The following is a 21458-nucleotide window of genomic DNA, read 5'->3' as shown; positions in this document are numbered from 1 at the left end:
GAAAAAAATCCACCTGCGGGCCGGATGATTTCGGGTTACGGGCCACGTTCGGCCCGGGGGCCGTACGTTGCCGACCCCTGGCCCAGCCCTGGTTGGAGATGGGATGAGGATCTCCTCCACAACTTGGGGAATGTTGATTCAGTACAGTTTAGAGATACCAGAGAGAGAGAGAGGGAGGGAGAGAGGGAGGGAGGCTTGGATAGAGTGGATGTGGAGAGGATGTTTCCACTCATGGGAGAGTCTAGGACCAGAGATTGTAGCCTCAGAATTGATTAGTATCTGTGCCAGGGGTTATGGGGAGAAGACAGGAGAATGGGGTTCGGAGGGAGAGATAGATCAGCCATGATTGAATGGTGAAGTAGACTTGATGGGCCGAATGGCCTAATTCTGCTCCTATCACTTATGACCTTATCAGATATAGCATGGAAACGGGCCCATTCTAACACTAACACTATCCTGCACACACTAGGGATTATTTTTACATTTACACCAAGCCAATTAATCAACAAACCTGCACGTCTTTGCAGTGTGGGAGGAAGCCGAACATCTCGGAGTAAAGCCATGCAGGACACGGGGAGAGCGTACATGCTCCGTACAGACAGCGCCCCTGGTCGGGATCGAACCCGGGTCTCTGGCGCTGTGAGCGCTGTAGGGCAGCAACTCTACCGCTGCGCCACAGTGCCGCCCTTGTGGCCGGAGTTCTCCATCGCATAATGTCTTGCATTCACAGAGTCATACTTCACTGAAGCAGGCCCTTCAAACCAAGGCGACCAACATGGCCAATGCAAGCTAATGTCAAGTGCCCACGTTTGGACACAAATCATTCTTAAGCACATAAATCATAGGAGAAGAATTAGGCCATTCGGCCCATCGAGTCTACTCTGCCATTCAATCATGGCTGATCTATCTCTCCCTCTCAGCCCCATTCTCCTGCCCTTCTCCCTATAAACCTTGACGCCCGTAAGAATAAGGGGTACGCCATTTAGAACGGAGACGAGGAAACACTTTTTCACACAGAGAGTTGTGCGCTAGTGGAATTCTCCGCCTCAGAGGGCGGTGGAGGCCGGTTGTCTGGATGCTTTCAACGAGAGAACTAGATAGGGCTCTTAAAAATAGCGGAGTCAGGGGATGTGGGGAGAAGGCAGGAACGGGGTACTGATTGGGGATGATCAGCCATGATCACATTGAATGGCGGTGCTGGCTCAAAGGGCCAAATGGCCTCTTCCTGCACCTATTGTCTATTGTCCATTGACTTGGCCTCCACAGCCGTCTCTAGCAATGAATTCCACAGATTCACCACCCTCTGACTAAAGAATATTTAATCTGAACCGTCAAAACCTTTCCTATCCATGTACCAGTCCAAATGTATTTTGCATGTTGTTATAGTACCTGCCTCAACTACCTCCTCTGGAAGCTCATTCCAGACCCCACTAACATTTGTGTGAAAAAGTTGCCCCTCAGGTTCCTATGAAAAAAATCCCCTGACACTTTAAACCTACTGCACCTAATTTCTATATCTATGTTTCGATGTAATAATAACAATAGACAATAGGTGCAGGAGTAGGCCATTCGGCCCTTCTAGCCCGCACCACCATTCAATGTGATCATAGCTGATCATCCCCAATCAGTACCCCGTTCCTGCCTTCTCCCCATATCCCCCGACTCCGCTATCTTTAGGAGCCATATCTAGCTCTCTCTTGAAAGTATCCAGAGAACCGGCCTCCACCGCCCTCTGAGGCAGAGAATTCCACAGACTCACAACACTGTGAGAAAAAGTGTTTCCTCGTCTCCGTTCTAAATGGCTTACTCCTTATTCTTAAACTGTTGCCCCTGGTTCTGGACTTCCCCAACATATAACCATATAACAATTACAGCACGGAAACAGGCCATCTCGGCCCTACAAGTCCGTGCCGAACAACTTGTTTCCCTTAGTCCCACCTGCCTGCACTCATACCATAACCCTCCATTCCCTTCTCATCCATATGCCTATCCAATTTATTTTTAAATTATACCAATGAACCTGCCTCCACCACTTCCACTTGAAGCTCATTCCACACCGCTACCACTCTCTGAGCAAAGAAGTTCCCCCTCAAGTCCCCCCTTAACCTTCTGCGCTCCAGAGAATAAAGACCTAACTTCTTCAACCTATCTCTGTAACTTAGTTGTTGAAACCCAGGCAACATTCTAGTAAATCTCCTCTGTACTCTCTCTATTTTGTTGACATCCTTCCTATAATTGGGCGACCAAAATTGTACACCATACTCCAGATTTGGCCTCACCAATGCCTTGTACAATTTTAACATATATCCCAGCTTCTATACTCAAAACATTGGGAACGTGTTTCATGCCTCTAGCGTGTCCAACCCCTTAACAATCATATATGTTTCAATAAGATGCCCTCTCATCCTTCTAAACTCCAGAGTGTGCAAGCCCAGCCGCTCCATTCTCTCAAAGAGCTGGAGTAACTCAGCGGGACAGGCAGCATCTCTGGAGAGAAGGATTCGGGCCGAGACCTTCCTTCAGACTGTTAGGTCCCGGTTTGACCCCATTGCCCTTCTGAACCAGAGCAGCCACATTGTCTGTTCTCCAGTGTTCTGGCACCTCATCTGTGACTGAAGTGCTTGCAAAGATGTGTTATATTAGCAGGAGGTTGCAACAGTATAAATCATCATATATCTAAGCCGGGTGTAAGATGCGTCACTAACAGATGAAAGGCAACTGAAGAATTGGAACATTTTTACATTTTGTCATCAAAATTACACTGAATCGATCTTGGTAGGAGATATTGGTCACAAGGTTAATTCCCGGGATAGCGGGACTGTCATATGCTGAGAGAATGGAGCGGCTGGGCTTGTACACTCTGGAGTTTAGGAGGATGAGAGAGGATCTTATTGAAACATATAAGATTATTAAAGGTTTGGACACGCTAGAGGCAGGAAACATGTTCCCGATGTTGGGGGAGTCCAGAACCAGGGGCCACAGTTTAAGAGTTAGGAGGTTGCAGGGTGACCTGGACAGGTTGAGTGAGTGGGCAGATGCGTGGCAGATGCAGTATAATATAGATAAATGTGAGGTGGCAAAAACAGGCGGGCAGATTATTATCACAATGGGGTTCGGTTAGGTAAGGGGGAGGTGCAGCGAGACCTGGGCATCCTTGTACACCGGTCACTGAAAGTTGGCTTACAGGTACAGCAGGCAGTGAAGAAAGCTAATGGAATATTGGCCTTCATAACAAGAGGATTTCAGTACAGGAGTAAAGAGGTTCTTCTGCAGTTGTAGAGGGCTCTGGTAAGACCACATCTGGAGTATTGTGTACAGTTTTGGTCTCCTAATTTGGGGATGGACATCCTTGTGATTGAGGCAGTGCAGCGTAGGTTCACGAGATTGATCCCTGGGATGGCGGGACTGTCATGTGAGGAAAGATTGAAAAGACTAGGCTTGTATTCACTGGAGTTTAGAAGGATGAGGTGGGATCTTATAGAAACATATAAAATTATAAAAGGACTGGACAAGCTAGATGCAGGAAAAATGTTCCCAATGTTGGGCGAGTCCAGAACCAGGGGCCACAGTCTTAGAATAAAGGGGAGGCCATTTAAGACTGAGGTGAGAAAAAACTTTTTCACCCAGTGAATTTATGGAGTTCCCTGCCACAGAGGGCAGTGGAGGCCAAATCACTGGATGGATTTAGGAGAGCTTTAGATAGAGCTCTAGGGGCTGGTGGAATCAAGGGATATGGGGAGAGGGCAGGCACGGGTTATTGATTGGGGACGATCAGCCATGATCACAATGAATGGTGGTGCTGGTTCGAAGGGCCGAATGGCCTCCTCCTGCACCTATTTTCTATTATTCTATGTTTCTAAGAATAAGGGGTAAGGCATTTATAACGGAGATGAGGAACAACTTTTTCACACAGAGGGTTGTGAGTCTGTGGAATTCTCTGCCTCAGATACACAGTGAAGAAAGCTAATGGAATGTTGACCTTCATAACAAGAGGATTTCAGTATAGGAGTAGAGAGGTTCTTCTGCTGTTGTATAGGGCTCTGGTAAGACCACATCTGGAGTATTGCGTACAGTTTTGGTCTCCTAAATTGAGGAAGGACATCCTTGTGATTGAGGCAGTGCAACGTACTAATTAAGAATCTATCTATCTCTGCCTTAAAAATATCCATTGACTTGAAAGTCAGGGCGGTCACGGTGGCTCAGCAGTAGAGTTGCTGCCTTGCAGTGAATGCAGCGCCGGAGACCCGGGTTCGATCCCGACTACGGGTGCTGTCTGTACGGAGTTTGTACGTTCTCCCCGTGACCTGCGTGGGTTTTCTCCAAGATCTTCGGTTTCCTCCCACACTCCAAAGACGACAGGTTTGTAGGTTAATTGGCTTGGTGTAAATGTAAATTGTCCCTAGTGGGTGTAGGATGGTGTTAATGTGCGGGGATCGCTGGTCGGCACGGACCCGGTGGGGCCGAAGGGCCTGTTTCCGCTCTGTATCTGTAAACTAAGCTAAACTAATTTCACAGATTCGCCACCCTCTGACTAAAGAAGTTCCTCCTCCTCTCCTCTGAAAGGAAGTTCTTTAATTCTGTGGCTGTGTCCTCTGGTCCTGGACTCTCCCACTAGTGGAAACATCCTCTCCACATCCACTCTATCCAGGCCTTGCACTAGTCTGTACGTTTCAATGAGCCCCAGCGAGTACGGGCCCACCGCCTTCAAACCAGGTAGGCCCCGGGGCTGAAGACCATCAGCAGAGCCGCGGGGCTGAAGACCGCCTGCGGAGCAACGCAGATGCGGAGCAACGGAGCGGCAGAACACCAGCGCGCACCAAGCCAGCTCGGCCCACCAGAAGCACCAACAGACGGCGACGGGTACGAAAACACCGCCGGGGACGCAGAGGTGGGTTAAAGGCCAGGTTAGAGCTAGCCCCACACAGGACAGTGATTCCTAGCCTTTTCCTCGCCAACGTGCGCTCACTGGCAAACAAAATGGATGAACTCCGGCTAAGGATCACCTCCCACAACCGGATCAAGGACTGCAACATCTTGATCTTCACGGAAACTTGGCTCAACACCGACGTTCCTGACAGCGCCATCCAGCTATCGGGGCGTCATTTACTCCGAGCGGACAGGACATCAGACTCTGGTAAGACCAGAGGGGGGGGTCTGTGCATTTATGTAAACAAAGCACGGTGCACGGACTCCACCATCATCGAGAGTCACTGCTCAGCTAACCTTGAATTCCTCTTGGTTAGATGCAGACCGTTCTATCTGCCCAGAGAGTTCACCTCCACTGTTGTGACTGCAGCCTATATCCCTCCTGATGCTAATGCCAAGCTTGCAATGAAAGAGCTGCATATTGCCATTAGCAATCAACAGACGCACAACCCCGAGGCAGCCTTCATTGTTGCGGGTGACTTCAATCACTCCAACCTGAAGACTGTACTCCCCAAATTCCACCAACATGTATCCTTCCCCACTAGAGTAGACAAGACACTGGACAAAGTCTACACCAATATGGCTGAAGCTTACAAAGCCATCCCCCTCCCCCACCTTGGTCAGTCTGATCACGTCTCATTGTTCCTGCTCCCTAAGTACTCCCCACTCATCAGACGGGTTAAACCAACTGTAAGGACAGTTAAAGTCTGGTCAGAGGAAGCGGACTTCACACTTCAGCAGTGTTTTGGAAACACTGACTGGAAGGCGTTTGCAGCCCAGGCCACCCTTGACTCTCACACGGACATTGATTCCTATACATCCTCTGTTCTGGACTTTATAAACTCCACCATCAATAGTGTCACCTCCCTCAAACAGGTGACCATATACCCGAATCAGAAGCCATGGATGAACAGCGAGGTCAGGCTACTGCTGAAAGCACGGGACACTGCTTTCAGGTCAGGTGATGCTCGAGCCTACAGTTCATCCAGGGCTAACCTGAAGAGGGGCATCAAGAAGGCCAAGCACTGCCATAAGCTCAGGATTGAGGAGCACTTCAACAATAACTCCGACCCCCGACGCATGTGGCAAGGCATCCAGGCCATCACGGACTACAGACCCTCCAACATCACCCCCACATCCAGCGACGCCTCCTTCCTTGAGGAGCTTAATCACTTCTATGGCCGCTTCGACAGGGACAATCTAGAGACAGCCATCAAGGCTGTGCTACCTGCCGATCACCAACCCCTCACACTCACCCCCTACGACGTGTACGTGGCACTGAGTAGGACTAATGCACGTAAGGCTGCTGGCCCTGACGGCATCCCCGGGCGCGTGCTCAGGGCCTGTGCTGCGCAGCTGACAGACGTCTGGACTGACATCTTCAACCTGTCACTTGCCCAAGCAGTTGTCCCCACTTGCCTTAAAACCACCTCCATCGTGCCAGTGCCAAAACACTCCACTGCGGCAAGCCTCAACGACTTCCGCCCAGTTGCACTTACCCCCATCATCACCAAGTGCTTCCAGAGGCTGGTCCTGGCACACCTCAAAAGCTGCCTACCCCCCACACTGGATCCCTATCAGTTTGCCTACCGCAAGAACAGGAGTACGGAGGATGCCATCTCAACGGCACTTCACTCCGCCCTCTCCCATCTTGACAACAGAGACACTTATGTAAGAATGCTGTTCATCGATTACAGCTCAGCATTCAACACCATTATTCCATCAAAACTGATCACCAAACTCGGTAACCTGGGCATCGACCCCTCCCTCTGCAACTGGATACTGGACTTTCTAACCAACAGACCCCAGTCTGTGAGGTTAGACAAGCACACCTCTTCAACCCTCACCCTGAACACCGGCGTTCCACAGGGCTGTGTGCTGAGCCCCCTCCTCTACTCCCTCTTCACCTATGACTGCACACCTGTACATGGTACTAACACCATCATCAAGTATGCAGATGATACAACGGTGATTGGCCTCATCAGCAACAACGATGAGTCGGCCTATAGGGAGGAGGTCCAGCACTTAGCAGCATGGTGCGCTGACAACAACCTGGCCCTCAACTCCAAGAAGACCAAGGAGCTCATTGTAGACTTCAGGAAGTCCAGAGGCGGCACGCACACCCCCATCCACATTAACGGGACGGAGGTGGAACGTGTTTCCAGCTTCAGGTTCCTGGGAGTCAACATCTCCGATGACCTCTCTTGGACCCACAATACCTCTACTCTGATCAAGAAGGCTCATCAGCGTCTCTTCTTCCTGAGGAGACTGAAGAAGGTCCATCTGTCTCCTCAGATCCTGGTGAACTTCTACCGCTGCACCATCGAGAGCATCCTTACCAACTGCATCACAGTATGGTATGGCAACTGCTCTGTCTCCGACCGGAAGGCATTGCAGAGGGTGGTGAAAATTGCCCAACGCATCACCGGTTCCTCGCTCCCCTCCATTGAGTCTGTCCAAAGCAAGCGCTGTCTGCGGAGGGCGCTCAGCATCGCCAAGGGCTGCTCTCACCCCAACCATGGACTGTTTACCCTCCTACCATCCGGGAGGCGCTACAGGTCTCTCCGTTGCCGAACCAGCAGGTCGAGGAACAGCTTCTTCCCGGCGGCTGTCACTCTACTAAACAACGTACCTCGGTGACTGCCAATCACCCCCCCCCCCCCGGACACTTATTATTTATTTTTTATTCAAATCGTTTGCTATGTCGCTCTTCAAGGGAGATGCTAAATGCATTTCGTTGTCTCTGTACTGTACACTGACAATGACAATTAAAATTGAATCCGAATCTGAATCTGAACAAGCTGCCAGAGGAGGTAGTTGAGGCTGGGACTATCCCATTGTTTAAGAAACAGTTAGACAGGTACATGGATAGGACAGGTTTGGAGGGATATGGACCAAACACAGGCAGGTGGGCCTAGTGTTGACGAGTGTAGATGGGACAAGTTGGCGGGGTCAATTGGCATGGTATGAATGTAAATTGTCCCCAGAGCATGTAGGATAGTGTTAGTGTGCGGGGATCACTGGTTGGCATGGACTCGGTGGGCCGAAGGGCCTGTTTCCGCACTGTATCTATAAACTAAAGTGAAACTAACAGTTAGACAGGTATTTAAGAAGGAACTGCAGATGCTGGAAAATCGAAGGTAGACAAAAGTTAGAAGTGAGAGAGGTACATGGATAGGACAGGTTTGGATGGATATGGGCCAAACGCGGGCAGGTGGGACTAATGTAGATGGGGCATGTTGGCCGGTGTGGACAAGTTGGGCCGAAGGGCCTGTTTCCATGCTATATGTCACTGACTCTAAGTGATAGGTGGATACCGTGAGTGGGGGAGGGGGTTGTTTGATGGGCAGACGGTTGGGCAATAGTCCCCTCTGCATCTAATCCATGTTGTATCTAACGATACGATACGCTACGATAGAACTTTATTGATCCCAGGAGGGGAATTGATCTGCCAACATCGTAAAAAACACAAAGTGACGAGCGGAAAGGATTGGGGATGTGCAAAGATTGGGGGGGGGGGGGGGGGGGGGGGGGGGGGGGGGGGGGAGTCCGTCAGTCTAACCCACGACAGAAAGCGGATGAGTTGTGCAGCGGATGTCGTGACCAGAGAATGACTGGCGTTTTCGGGGCGAGAATATTTTTGGTGTCGGGGATGTCTGTGAATATTAAGTACGATGTGTTCTGGTTTTTTTTGGGTACCATTGGCTGGCAGTCGCAGTTGGCTCAGGCAGTGGGGATTGGCGATGAGCCTGTGAGCAAAGCCAAGCAGAGCCGCAGTGAGAAGAAGGCGCGCAAGGTGAGTCAATGCACGTCGACCGACGGCGGCGTGTGTACACGTGTGAACAGGCGTGTGGAAACATAGAAACATAGAACATAGGTGCGCAGGTGCATGGATAGGATGGGTTTTAGAGGGATATGGACCAAACGCAGGCACGTTGGACTTGTTTCGATGGGACATGTTGGTTGGTGTGGGCAAGTTGGGCTGAAGGGCCTAGAAAGTAGGTGCAGGAGTAGGCCATTCGACCCTTCGAGCCAGCACCGCCATTCAATGTGATCATGGCTGATCATCCCCAATCAGTACCCCGTTCCTGCCTTCGCCCCATATCCCTTAACTCTGCTATCTTTAAGAGCCCTATCTAGCTCTCTCTTGAAAGTATCCAGAGAACCGGCCTCCACCGTCCTCTGAGGCAGAGAATTCCACAGACTCACAACTATCTGTGTGAAAAAGTGTTTCCTCGTCTCCGTTCTAAATGGCTTACCCCTTATTCTTAAACTGAGGCCCCTGGTTCTGGACTCCCCCAACACCGGGAACATGTTTCCTGCCTCTAGCGTGTCCAAACCCTTGATAATCTTATATGTTTCAATAAGATCTCCTCTCATCCTTCTAAACCCCAGAGTGTACAAGCCCAGCCGCTCCATTCTCTCAGCATGACAGTCCCGCCATCCCGGGAATTAACTTTGTAAACCTACGCTGCACTCCCTCAATAGCAAGAGTGTCCTCCCTCAAATTAGGGGACCAAAACTGCACACTCCCTGGGTGAAAAGATTTTTCCTCATCTCAGTCCAAATGGGCCTTCCCCTCATTCTTAATTTGAGTGCCCTGGTTCTGGAGCTCAGCATGTATGTTCAAACCTGTGATCCACAAGACCAAGACTTAGACAAGACCACATGGGTGTTGCCCTATTCCTTTTCTCCGGAGATGCTGCCTGTCCCGCTGAGTTACTCCAGATTTTTGTGTCTATCTTTGGTTTAAACCAGCATCTGCAGTTCCTTCCTGCACAAGGAACTACAGATGCTGGTTTAAACCAAAGAGAGATGCTGTAAGCTGGAGTAACTCAGCAGGTCAATCCAAAGGTTTGTAGATTAATTGGCTTCAGTTTAAAAAAATTGTAAATTGTTCCAAGTGTGTAGGATAGTGCTAGTGTACGGGGTGATCGCTGGTTAGCATGGACCTGGTGGGCCGAAGGGCCTGTTTCCACGGTCTATCTTCAAAGACAGACCTGTGATCGACCCGCGCTTAGACAAGACTTTATTGATGCAGGTTTGTACGTTAATTGTCCATCTGAATTGTCCAACTGGATAGACTCGGCTTGTACTCGCTAGAATTTAGAAGATTGAGGGGGGATCTTATAGAAACTTACAAAATTCTTAAGGGGTTGGACAGGCTAGATGCAGGAAGATAGTTCCTGGTGTTGGGGAAGTTCAGGACAAGGGGTCACAGTTTAAGGATAAGGGGGAAATATTTTAAGACCGAGATGAGAAAAACATTTTTCACACAGACAGTGGTGAATCTGTGGAATTCTCTGCCACAGAAAGTAGTTGAGACCACAGTTCATTGGCTATATTTAAGAGGGAGTTAGATGTGGCCCTTGTGGCTAAAGGGATCAGGGGGTATGGAGAGAAGGCAGGTACAGGATAGAAACATAGAAAATAGGTGCAGTAGTAGGCCCTTCGAGCCTGCACCGCCATTCAATATGATCATGGCTGATCATCCAACTCACTATCCTGTACCTGCCTTCTCTCCATACCCCAGCTATTTACAATATATATTAATGATTTGGACGAGGGAATTGAATGCAACATCTCCAAGTTTGCGGATGACACGAAGCTGGGGGGCAGTGTTAGCTGTGTTAGCAGGATACTGAGTTAGATGATCAGCTATGATCATATTGAATGGCGGTGCAGGCTCGAAGGGCCGAATGGCCTACTCCTGCACCTGTTGTCTATGTTTCTATGAAAATTGCCCATAAAGTGTAGTGGATGAGAAAGTGGGATAATATATGTTACAAAATTTTGAGATTTAAACAAATCAAGTCTGCAATTTATCCCATCAGATAAAGCATAAAAAGAGGTTTAATTTGACACCTAATTCACTTTCATATCTCAAGTATTTAAAAAGTTATGGCCATTTTCAGACTTGGAAATTAGCATCTTGTTCCCTATTGATTTTCTATGGAAATAACAAAAAAGCTGTGATCATGGACAGTCAAAAGCCCATAACCTTCTTAAAAATTAAGAGAACTGAATGAAATTTTCAGTTATCGTAGATTGAACCATTCTGAAACAAATATAAAATAATCTTACTTGGATGACCTGAAATTAAAGCATATAGTTAGTTAGTTACCCAATTGTAGCTAATTTCAAACTTCAATTACTAGATCTAAACTATCCATTTCTTAATAAATGATTAACATTTTTAAATAGCCCAAGTGGCCAAATAATATTCACAAATAATTCACAATAAAACATGATTTTTAAATCTCATTTACATCAATTTATAGGCCAAATGGAAGGAATTTTGTGTTCAATTGCTGTAAATTAAAGTCAATTTAAATCGGCTTTCTAGTGGGTTCCAGTGAACGCGCTGGTTTAGAACGTTCACATTGCGCTGGATTTGTGCCTCAAATGCCCAGAAAAATACTGCGGGATATAAAGAGCCCAAAATGAACTATTCGCTATAGTAAACTTTGTATAAAGGGGTCTTAAGAAGCCCCTTTTAATGTAAAAATAAGGTACATACCTTTAATTGTTTGCTTTATAAAACCCTGGGGCAGCGAGAGGTCGCGGGTTGAGATAGTGATTTTAAAACTATTATAACTATTATTCGAGGCCTATAAAACTAATAATACCTTTTGCGATGGGGTCTTTCAGCGATTTTTCGTTAATGATTTACTAGGCTGAACATCTTCGATTGGAACAGCCTAGTAAAAATCGCGTTTTAAACCCGCCCCCTCTAAACAGCGCCAAAATCGCGCACACGGGCTGGGGCAGATTCTCAGCGACAATTCAAGTAGGTTTTGCAACATACCTAATATATAGATAGTGTGAACGGGTCGGCATGAACTCTGTGGGCCGAAGGGCCTGTTTCTGTGCAGTTTCCATGAGTTTGTCTCATTCTCTCTCTCTCTGTCCTCCACTCATCCAATCCACCCCCCCCCACCCCACCAACTCTGTCCCAGGCCATGTCTAAACTGGGCCTACGCCAGGTCCATGGTGTGACACGGATAACAATCAGAAAGTCCAAGAACATCCTGTTTGTGATAACGAAACCCGACGTCTTCAAGAGCCCGGTGTCCGACATCTACATCGTCTTCGGAGAAGCTAAGGTGAGAACTGGTTCCCGACTGCGACAGGGCGGCACGCTGGCTCAGCGGGTAGAGGCGCTGCCTTACAGCGTCACAGACCACCCCGGGTTTGATCCCGACCACCAGTGAGTGCTGACTGTACATTTCCCCGCCACCCGCGTGGGTTTTCTCCGGGTGCTCCGGTTTCCTCCCAAACTCCAAAGACGTGCAGGTTTGCAGCTTAATTGGCTTTGGTAAATATTTGGTAAATTGTCCCTAGTGTGTGCGGGACAGTGCTCGTGTACGGGGATCGCTGGTCGGCGTGGGCTCTCGATTAGTTGATCAGTACGGGTGTCAGAGGCTATGGGGGAAAGGCAGGAGAAGATACAAGATACAAGATACATTTAATTGTCATTTGGACCCCTTGAGGTCCAAACGAAATGCCGTTTCTGCAGCCATACATTACAAACACATAGACTCAAGACACAACATAATTTACATAAACATCCATCACATCGCTGTGATGGAAGGCCAAATAAACTTATCTCTCCACTGCACTCTTGGGATTGGGAGGGAGAGATAGATCAATAGACAATAGACAATAGGTGCAGGAGTAGGCCATTCGGCCCTTCGAGCCAGCACCGCCATTCAATGTGATCATGGCTGATCATCCCCAGTCAGTACCCCGTTCCTGCCTTCTCCTCATATCCCCTGACTCCGCTACTTTTAAGAGCCCTACTTAGCTCTCTCCTGAATGTATCCAGTGAACCTGCCTCCACCGCTCTCTGAGGCAGAGAATTCCACAGACTCACCACTCTCTGTGAGAAAAAGTGTTTCCTTGTCTCTGTTCTAAATGGCTTTACCCCTTATTTTTAAACTGTGGCCCCTAGTTCTAGACTCCCCCAACATCGGGAACATGTTTCCTGCCTCTAGCGTGTCCAAACCCTTAACAGTATTATATGTTTCAATGAGGTATATCCTCTCATCCTTCTAAACTCCAGAGTGTACAAGCCCAGCTGCTCCATTCTCTCAGCATATGACAGTCCTGCTATCCCAGGAATTAACCTTGTAATCAGCTATGATTGAATGGCGGAGCCAACCTGATGGGCCGAATGGCCTACTTCTGCTCCTATAACTTATGAACATGACTTAGTTTAGTTTAGGTCTGAAGGGCCTGTTTCCCTGCTGTATCTCCAAAGCAAACTGAATTAAACTGGATATCGTCGAACATAGAACATGGGGGGGGAGAGGAGAGAGGAGAGGGGGGGGAGGGGGGGGGGGGGGGGGGGAGGGGGGGGGGGGGGGAGGGAGGGGGGAGGTGGAGAGAGATGGGGGGAGGGAGAGAGAGGGAGAGGGAGAGAGGGGGGAGGAGAGAGAGAGAGGGAGAGGGAGAGAGAGGAGAGGGGGTGAGAGAGGGGGGGAAAGAGGTACAGAGGGAGGGGTGAGAGAGGAGGAGAGAGGGGGGGAAAGGAGAGAGGGGGGAAGAGGGAGAGGGGGGGAGAGGGGAGAGAGGGGGGAGGAGAGGAGAGGGGGGAGAGGAGAGGGGGAGAGGGGATGGGGGGGAGGAGAGGGGGAGGTGGAGGGGGAGAGGGGGAGAGGGGGGGAGAGAGGAGAGGAGGCTGAGAGGGGGGAGGGGGGAGAGGAGAGGGGGGGGAGAGGGAGAGGGGGGAGGGGGGGAGAGAGGAGGGGGAGAGGAGGAGGAGAGCGGAAGGGAGTGGAGGGGGAGAGAGGAGAGGGGGAGAGAGGAGAGAGGAGGAGGGGGGGGAGGAGAGAGAGGGGGAGGGGGAGAGAGAGAGGATAGGGGGGGGAGAGGAGAGAGGGGGAGGAGAGGTGAGAGGAGGAGGAGAGAGGGGGGGAGGAGAGGAGAGGAGGAGAGAGGGGGAGAGGAGGATGGGAGAGGAGGAGGAGAGGAGGGAGGGAGGGAGGAGGAGAGGGGGGGAGGAGGGGGGAGGGGGGAGGAGGAGAGAGAGAGGGGGGAGAGGAGGGGGAGAGGGGAGGGGGGGAGAGAGAGAGAAGAGAGGGAGGGATAGGGAGAGAGAGAAAGAGGTGGGAGAGAGAGAGAGGGGGGGAGAGGGAGAGAGAGAGAGTGCCTTTTCACCAACCCAAACCCAAACAACCATTTGCAGGCAGAGCTTTTTTACTTCAAACTAACTATATTTTCATTTTCAAACCACATTAAGGGTACTCACAGTGCTGTAGACATTTGTTCAGTGTCATTCAGAGCTCAGAGTGACAGAGACTAATTGACGGAGCTCCATCTTGCAGACTAATTGAGGCACACCACTTCCTGGTTTTATAGTTCCTCCCTCCCCCCCTGCTGCCAGCCGGGGCAGCAGAGAGAATGGGGAATTTTGTAAAAACATTAATATATCTGTCATGTTTCATCGACGGGAAAAATCCTCGGCACATATGCGGCGGAGGGGGGCTTTGAGCACGGTGGCCAAAAATGACGGCCGTAGGTGGTGGCGTTCTCTCAGAAATCGCAGCACAGATGGCCAAAATCCAGTCAAGAACAGACTTTTAGTAATATAATAAGATTGATAATGCGACTGCATGCTTTAGTCAGAGGGTGGTGAATCTGTGGGATTCTTTGCCACCGAAGGCTCTGGATGCCAAATCAATGGATATTTTTAAGACAGTGATATAGATTCTTGATTAGTACAGGTGGCAGGGGTTATGGGGAGAAGGCAGGAGAATGGGGAGTAGGAGGGAGAGATAGATCAGCCATGATTGAATGGCGGAGTGGACCTGATGGGCCGAGTGGCCTAATTCTGCCTCGATCACTTATGACCCTCTTACCTTTCTCAGCTGCTGGTTTACAAAATACACAGTTTAAGAATAAGGGGTAAGCTGTTTAGAATGGAGACGAGGAAACACTTTTTCACACAGAGTTGCGAGTCTGAGGAATTCTCTGCCTCAGAGAGCGGTGGAGGCCGGTTCTCTGGATACTTTCAAGAGAGAGCTAGATAGGGCTCTTAAAGATAGCGGAGTCAGGGGATATGGGGAGAAGGCAGGAACGGGGTACTGATTGGGGATGATCAGCCATGATCACATTGAATGGCGGTGCTGGCTCGAAGGGCTGAATGGCCTACTCCTGCACCTATTGTCTATTGTCTATTGCCTAAGACACAGTAACAGATAATGAAGTATCCTGCCTCCTTAAGACGGGAGACCTGGATAGAGATGATGTGGAGAGGATGTTTCCACTAGGGGGAGAGTCTAGGACCAGAGGGCACAGTCTCAGAATTAAAGGACGTAACTTTAGAAAGGAGATGGGGAGCAGTTTCTTTAGTCAGAGGGTGGTGAATCTGTGGAATTCTTTGCCACAGACGGCTGTGCAGGCCAAGTCAATTCATATTACTAAGGCAGAATTTGACAGATTCTTGATTAGTAAAGGATTGTGTGGAGATTGGCTGTTGTGTTGTCAATACTGACTAAACCTCAAGAGGTTCAACTTCGTTTTGTTTAGAGATACAGCGCGGAAACAGGCCCTTCGGCCCTCCAGGTCCGCGCCGACCAGCGATCCCCGCACATTAACACCATCCTAAACACACTGGGGACAATTTATACTTTTACCAAGCCAATTAACCTACAAACCTGCACGCCTTTGGAGTGTGGGAGGAAACCAAAGATCTCGGAGAAAACCCACGCTGGTCACGGGGAGAACGAGCAAACTTCCTACAGAGAGCGCCCGTAGTCGGGATCGCTGTACGGCAGCGACTCTAACGCTGCGACACCCAACTCCCTGGGTCCCTGAAAGGCGGGTGAAGATCTAATCCTTCCTCTTTTATTGGAACCCATCATCTCCAAGGACCTTAAGTGGGGGGCTACCATCGACCACAGTCACAAAGACATAATAGAGGATGTACTTCCTACAGCAGCTGAGGAAGCACAATCTGCCACAGGCAATGATGGTCCAATTCTACACGGCCATCTAGAGTCTGTAGAGTCTGTCCTCACCTTCTCCATCATGGTCTGGTTTGGCTCAGCCACCAAGCACGACACCCGGAGGCTGCAGCGAATCGTCCGATCAGCTGAGAAGGTTATTGGCTGCAACCTTCCCTCCATTGACGAACGGGACACTGCAAGGGCCAGGAAGCGAGTGGGCAAGATCATCTCTGACCCCTCTCACCCTGACCACAAACTCTTTGAATCACTTCCCTCTGGAAGGCGACTCCGGACTGTCAAAGCTGCCACAGCCAGACATAAAAACAGGTTTTATCCACGAGTAGTTGCTCTACTCAACAGCCAAAAATCTGTAGCCTCCCTTTGATCTGGTATTTTGTTGGTTCACATGCTTGATCAATGGTGTTTTATCATTAATGTTTTATTATTATTCATGTTTAGTGTTTTCTGAGTCATTCGTAACTGTCACTGTATGTCACGTTGTTACTTGTGGGCGGAGCACCAGGGTAAATTCCTTGTATGTGAATACTTGGCCAATACACTTACTTACTTAGTTACTCACTTTGCCTTTATTGCAGATTGAAGATCTATCCCAGCAGGCCCACAAGGCCGCGGCAGAGAAGTTCAAAGTCCCGATCGAACATGCCACCTTGATCCCGGAAACAACTCCCACCCTCAGCATTAAGGAGGAGAGTGAGGAAGAGGAGGTAAAATGTTCCTGAGGCACTCATGGCGTCATAGAGTGATACAACGTTGAAACAGGCCCTTCGGCCCAACTCACACAGTGGACGCACAGAGTCTCTTCCCCGTGAACACCGACCAAAAGGTCCTTCTGCAGTTGTACGGGGCCCTAGTGAGATCACACCTGGAGTATTGTGTGCAGTTTTGGTCCCCTAATTTGAGGAAGGACATTCTTGCTATTGAGGGAGTGCAGCGCAGGTTTACAAGGTTAATTCCCGGGATGGCGGGACTGTCATATGCTGAGAGAATGGAGCGGCTGGGCTTGTACACTCTGGAGTTTAGAAGGATGAGAGGGGATCTTATTGAAACATATAAGATTATTAAGGGTTTGGACGCGCTAGAGGCAGGAAACATGTTCCCGATGTTGGGGGAATCCAGAACCAGGGGCCACAGTTTAAGAATAAGAGGTAAACCATTTAGAACGGAGACGAGGAAACACAGAGAGTTGTGAGTCTGTGGAATTCTCTGCCTGAGGGCGGTGGAGGCAGGTTCTCTGGATACTTTCAAGAGAGAGCTAGATAGGGCTCTTAAAAATAGTGGAGTCGGGGGATATGGGGAGAAGGCAGGAACGGGGTACTGATTGGGGATGATCAGCTATGATCACATTGAATGGCGGTGCTGGCTCGAAGGGCCGAATGGCCTTCTCCTGCACCTATTGTCTATTGTTTATTGTCAAAACATGTCCCATCTACACTAGTTCCACCTGCCTACGTTTGGCCCATATCCCTCCAAACCTCCTGATCACAGGAGGATGAGGGGTGATCTTATGGAGGTGTATAAAATCATGAGAGGAATAGATTGGGTAGATGCACAGAGTCTCTTGCCCAGAGTAGGGGAATCGAGGACCAGAGGACATAGGTTTATGGTGAAGGGGAAAAGACTTAATTGGAATCTGAGGGGTAACTTTTCCACATCCAGTGACATTGTGGGTTTTCTCCGCGATGTCTGGTTTCCTCCCGCACTCCAAAGACGCACAGGTTTGTCGATTAATGGGCTTGGGCGTGAATATAAGATTGTCCCTGGTGTGTGTAGGATAGTGTTGGTGTGTGGGGATCGCTGGTCGGCGCCATCAGCTGGCAGACCGCTGTGCCAATGTGCCACCCGGCTGAAATGGGCCGTGAACATTCTTCTCCATGTGCTTAACTTTCAGATGGACGAAACGGGACTGGAGGCGAGAGACATCGAGCTGGTGATGGCCCAGGCTAACGTGTCCCGAGGCAAAGCTGTACGAGCCCTGAGACACAACAAGAATGACATCGTCAACGCTATCATGGTGAGTTGCTCTGGTATCAAGGACCAGTCGCACCCTGGCCACTCCCTCTCCTCTCCCCTCTCCCATCAGAGCTAGATAGGGCTCTTCAAGACGTTCTTCCACTGTTGCACAGGCCTCCACAGAAGGCAGTGGAGGCCAATTCTCTGGATGCTTCTCTGCCACAGAAGGTAGTTGAGGCCAGTTCATTGGCTATATTTAAGAGGGAGTTAGATGTGGCCCTTGTGGCTAAAGGGATCAGGGGGTATGGAGAGAAGGCAGGTACGGGATACTGAGTTGGATGATCAGCCATGATCATATTGAATGGCGAATGGTGCAGGCTCGAAGGGCCGAATGGCCTCTACTCCTGCACCTATTGTCTATGTTTCTATTTTCTATGTTTCTAAGAGAGTGTTAGATAGAGTTCTTAAAGATAGTGAAATTAAGGGATTATTAAGGGATTGGACACGCTAGAGGCAGGAAACATGTTCCCAATGTTGGGGGAATCCAGAACCAGGGGCCACAGTTTAAGGATAACCATATAATAACCATATAACAATTACAGCACGGAAACAAGCCATCTCAGCCCTTCTAGTCCATGCCGAACACATATTCTCCCCTAGTCCCATACACCTGCGCTCAGACCATAACCCTCCATTCCTTTCTCGTCCATATAACTATCCAATTTATTTTTAAATGATAAAAACGAACCTGCCTCCACCACCTTCACTGGAAGCTCATTCCACACAGCCACCACTCTCTGAGTAAAGAAGTTCCCCCTCATGTTACCCCTAAACTTCTGTCCCTTAATTCTCAAGTCATGTCCCCTTGTTTGCATCTTCCCTACTCTCAGTGGGAAAAGCTTATCCACGTCAACTCTGTCTATCCCTCTCATCATTTTAAAGACCTCTATCAAGTCCCCCCTTAACCTTCTGCGCTCCAAAGAATAAAGCCCTAACTTGTTCAACCTTTCTCTGTAACTTAGTTGCTGAAACCCAGGCAACATTCTAGTAAATATCCTCTGTACTCTCTCTATTTTGTTGACATCCTTCCTATAATTAGGCGCCCAAAATTGTACACCATACTCCAGAATTGGCCTCACCAATGCCTTGTACAATTTTAACATTACATCCCAACTTCTATACTCAATAAGGGGTAAGCCATTTAGAACGGAGACGAGGAAACACTTTTTCACATGGAGTGTTGTGAGTCTGTGGAATTCTCTGCCTCAGAGGGCGGTGGAGGCCGGTTCTCTGGATACTTTCAAGAGAGAGTTGGGTAGGCCTCTTAAAAATAGCGGAGTCAGGGGATATGGGGAGAAGGCAGGAATGGGGTACTGATTGGGGATGATCAGCCATGATCACATTGAATGGCGGTGCTGGCTCGAAGGGCCGAATGGCCTACTCCTGCACCTATTGTCTATTGTCTATTGACTATTGTTTCCCACACTCCAAAGATGTGCAGGTTTGCAGGTTATTTGGTTACTATAAATTGTTCCCAGAGCCTACGATAGAATTTGAGGTTTTCTGCCATCTCTACTTCAGCACCGTCAATGCAAACTGGGGTCTGTGTACCATTCGGCCCATCAAGTCTACTACACCATTCAATCATGGCTGATCTATCTCTCCCTGCTAACCCCATTCTCCTGCCTTCTCCCCATAACCCCTGACACCCGTACTAATCAAGAATCTATCTGTCTCTGCCTTAAAAATATCCACTGGCTGGGCCTCCACAGCCGTCTGTGGCAAAGAATTCCACAGATTCAACACCCTGTGACTAAAGAAATTCCTCCTCATCTCCTTCCTAAAGGAATGTCCTTTAATTCTGAGGCTACGACCCCTAGTCCTAGACTCCCTCCCACTAGTGGAAACATCCTCTCCAACATCCACTCTGTCGAAAATGAGTGGGTATTTAAGTCTTTAAGATGGTTCAGCCACTTTAAACCCCGTCTGGTCTTAGTTATAGTCACAGAGTCATACATCACGGAAACAGGCCCTTCGGCCCAACTTGTCCTAGCCGACCGAGCTGTCCCATAACTGCCAGCTAATCCATTCTCCTGTTTCTCCCAGAGTCAGAATCACTTGGATTCATATGGATGAGGCAATCATCTGGGAATAACCAGGGTACAAAGGTCATAAGTGATAGGAGCAGAATTAGGCCATTCGGCCCATCAAGTCTACTCCACCATCCAATCATGGCTGATCTATCTCTCCCCCCTAACCCCATTCTCCTGCCTTCTCCCCATAACGTCTGACACCCGTACTAATCAAGAATCTATCTATCTCTGCCTTAACAATATCCACTGACTGGGCCCCCACAGCCGTTTGTGGCAAATAATTCCACAGATTCACCACCCTCTGACTAAAGAAATTCCTCCTCATCTCCTTCCTAAAGGAACGTCCTTTAATTCTGAGGCTGTGATTTCTGGTCCTAGACTCTCCCACTAGTGGAAGCATCCTCTCCACACCCACTCTATCCAGGCCTTTCACTATTCTGTACGTTTCAATGTGGTCTCCATCAGGGGACCAACAGTTTGCCAAACAGGGAAAAGAGCCTGTCTCACTTGGACGACCTAACCCGCGAGTTCTGGCGAGTTTGCCCTCGACTCACCCTGGCGGCATGGTCGACACGAGGTCGTAGGAGGTCTTCATCACTCTCCTTCATGCTCGAGAGCGGTCTCCGCGTACTCGAGGCCTCAGCTAGATCGCGGCGTATTTTTTAACATGTTGAAAATTGCCCGCGCGTAAAATAAGGTCGCCCTGGAAAAAATCGATACTTTTTTTTAATCGTAGGTTTAGTCGCATTAGGTCGGAATGTTAGTCGTAGGTAGTCGAAAGTAGTCGTAGATAGTCTTCATCATAGTCGAGGGGAGGTCGAAGGAGATCATCTTCACTCTCCACTATTCGATGTCCAATTTTCCCCGAAATTAGTCGTAGCTAGTCGAAGCTGGTCTTCAACATAGTCGAAGGAGGTTGAAGGAGGTCTTCAACATGACCTTTTGTCAAACACTTCTAAACTCGCCAATTAGGTCGCCCAAGTGGGACAGCCCCTAAAGGATAGTCATGTGTGGGAAGGAACTGCAGATGCTGGTTTAAACCGAAGATGGAGTAACTCAGCGGGACAGGCGGCATCTCTGGAGGGAAGGAATGGGTGACGTTTCGGGTCGAGACCCTTCTTCGGAAGTTATCGCCTTTCTTTAATTCTTCTCTCTTTTCTCCTCTCTAGGAATTAACAATGTAAACTGCAAAATGGAGATCTATTTCTATATATATTCGCTGGATATTATCGACATTATAAACTATAACCAAACTGTAAATCATACAAGTTTGCATCTGTTATACTGCTAATAAACTTAGTAAATGGAAACCACACGAGAGACTGTCTAGTGTTTCTTCAAAGTGCTGGAGGAACTCAGCGGGTGCAGCAGCATCTATGGAGCAAAGGAAATAGGCAACGTTTCGGGCCGAAACCCTTCTTCAGACTGATGGAGGGGTGGGGGGGGGGGAGAAGAAAGGAAAAAGGAAGAGGAGGAGCCCGAGGACTGAGGGGGAGCTGAGAAGGGGAGGAGACAG

The 21458-nt window shown here is 49.1% G+C and overlaps 1 protein-coding gene across 2 annotated transcripts in view; it reads left to right on the top strand.

Moving 5' to 3' along the window:
- Window positions 1-21251, top strand: part of LOC129695164 (uncharacterized) — a 73432-nt gene extending 52181 nt beyond the window's left edge. Inside the window, exons 5-9 of one of the 2 annotated variants that reach the window (XM_055631938.1) lie at window positions 8645-8722; window positions 11886-12032; window positions 16475-16603; window positions 17788-17910; window positions 21112-21251. In XM_055631938.1, coding sequence (XP_055487913.1) covers window positions 8645-8722; window positions 11886-12032; window positions 16475-16603; window positions 17788-17910; window positions 21112-21126 — 492 coding nt within the window. In that variant the 3' untranslated portion in view covers window positions 21127-21251. Of the gene's footprint in view, window positions 1-8638; window positions 8723-11885; window positions 12033-16474; window positions 16604-17787; window positions 17911-21111 lie in introns of both variants that reach the window. The other variant, XM_055631937.1, reaches the window with a different exon arrangement.
- Window positions 21252-21458: the final 207 nt, after the last annotated feature.

This window comes from Leucoraja erinacea, unplaced genomic scaffold (genome assembly GCF_028641065.1).
Source record: "Leucoraja erinacea ecotype New England unplaced genomic scaffold, Leri_hhj_1 Leri_96S, whole genome shotgun sequence".
Taxonomy (NCBI): Eukaryota; Metazoa; Chordata; class Chondrichthyes; order Rajiformes; family Rajidae; genus Leucoraja; species Leucoraja erinaceus.
The sequence above is the reverse complement of the archived record's forward strand: the minus strand, read 5'-3'. Positions and strand labels throughout refer to the sequence as shown.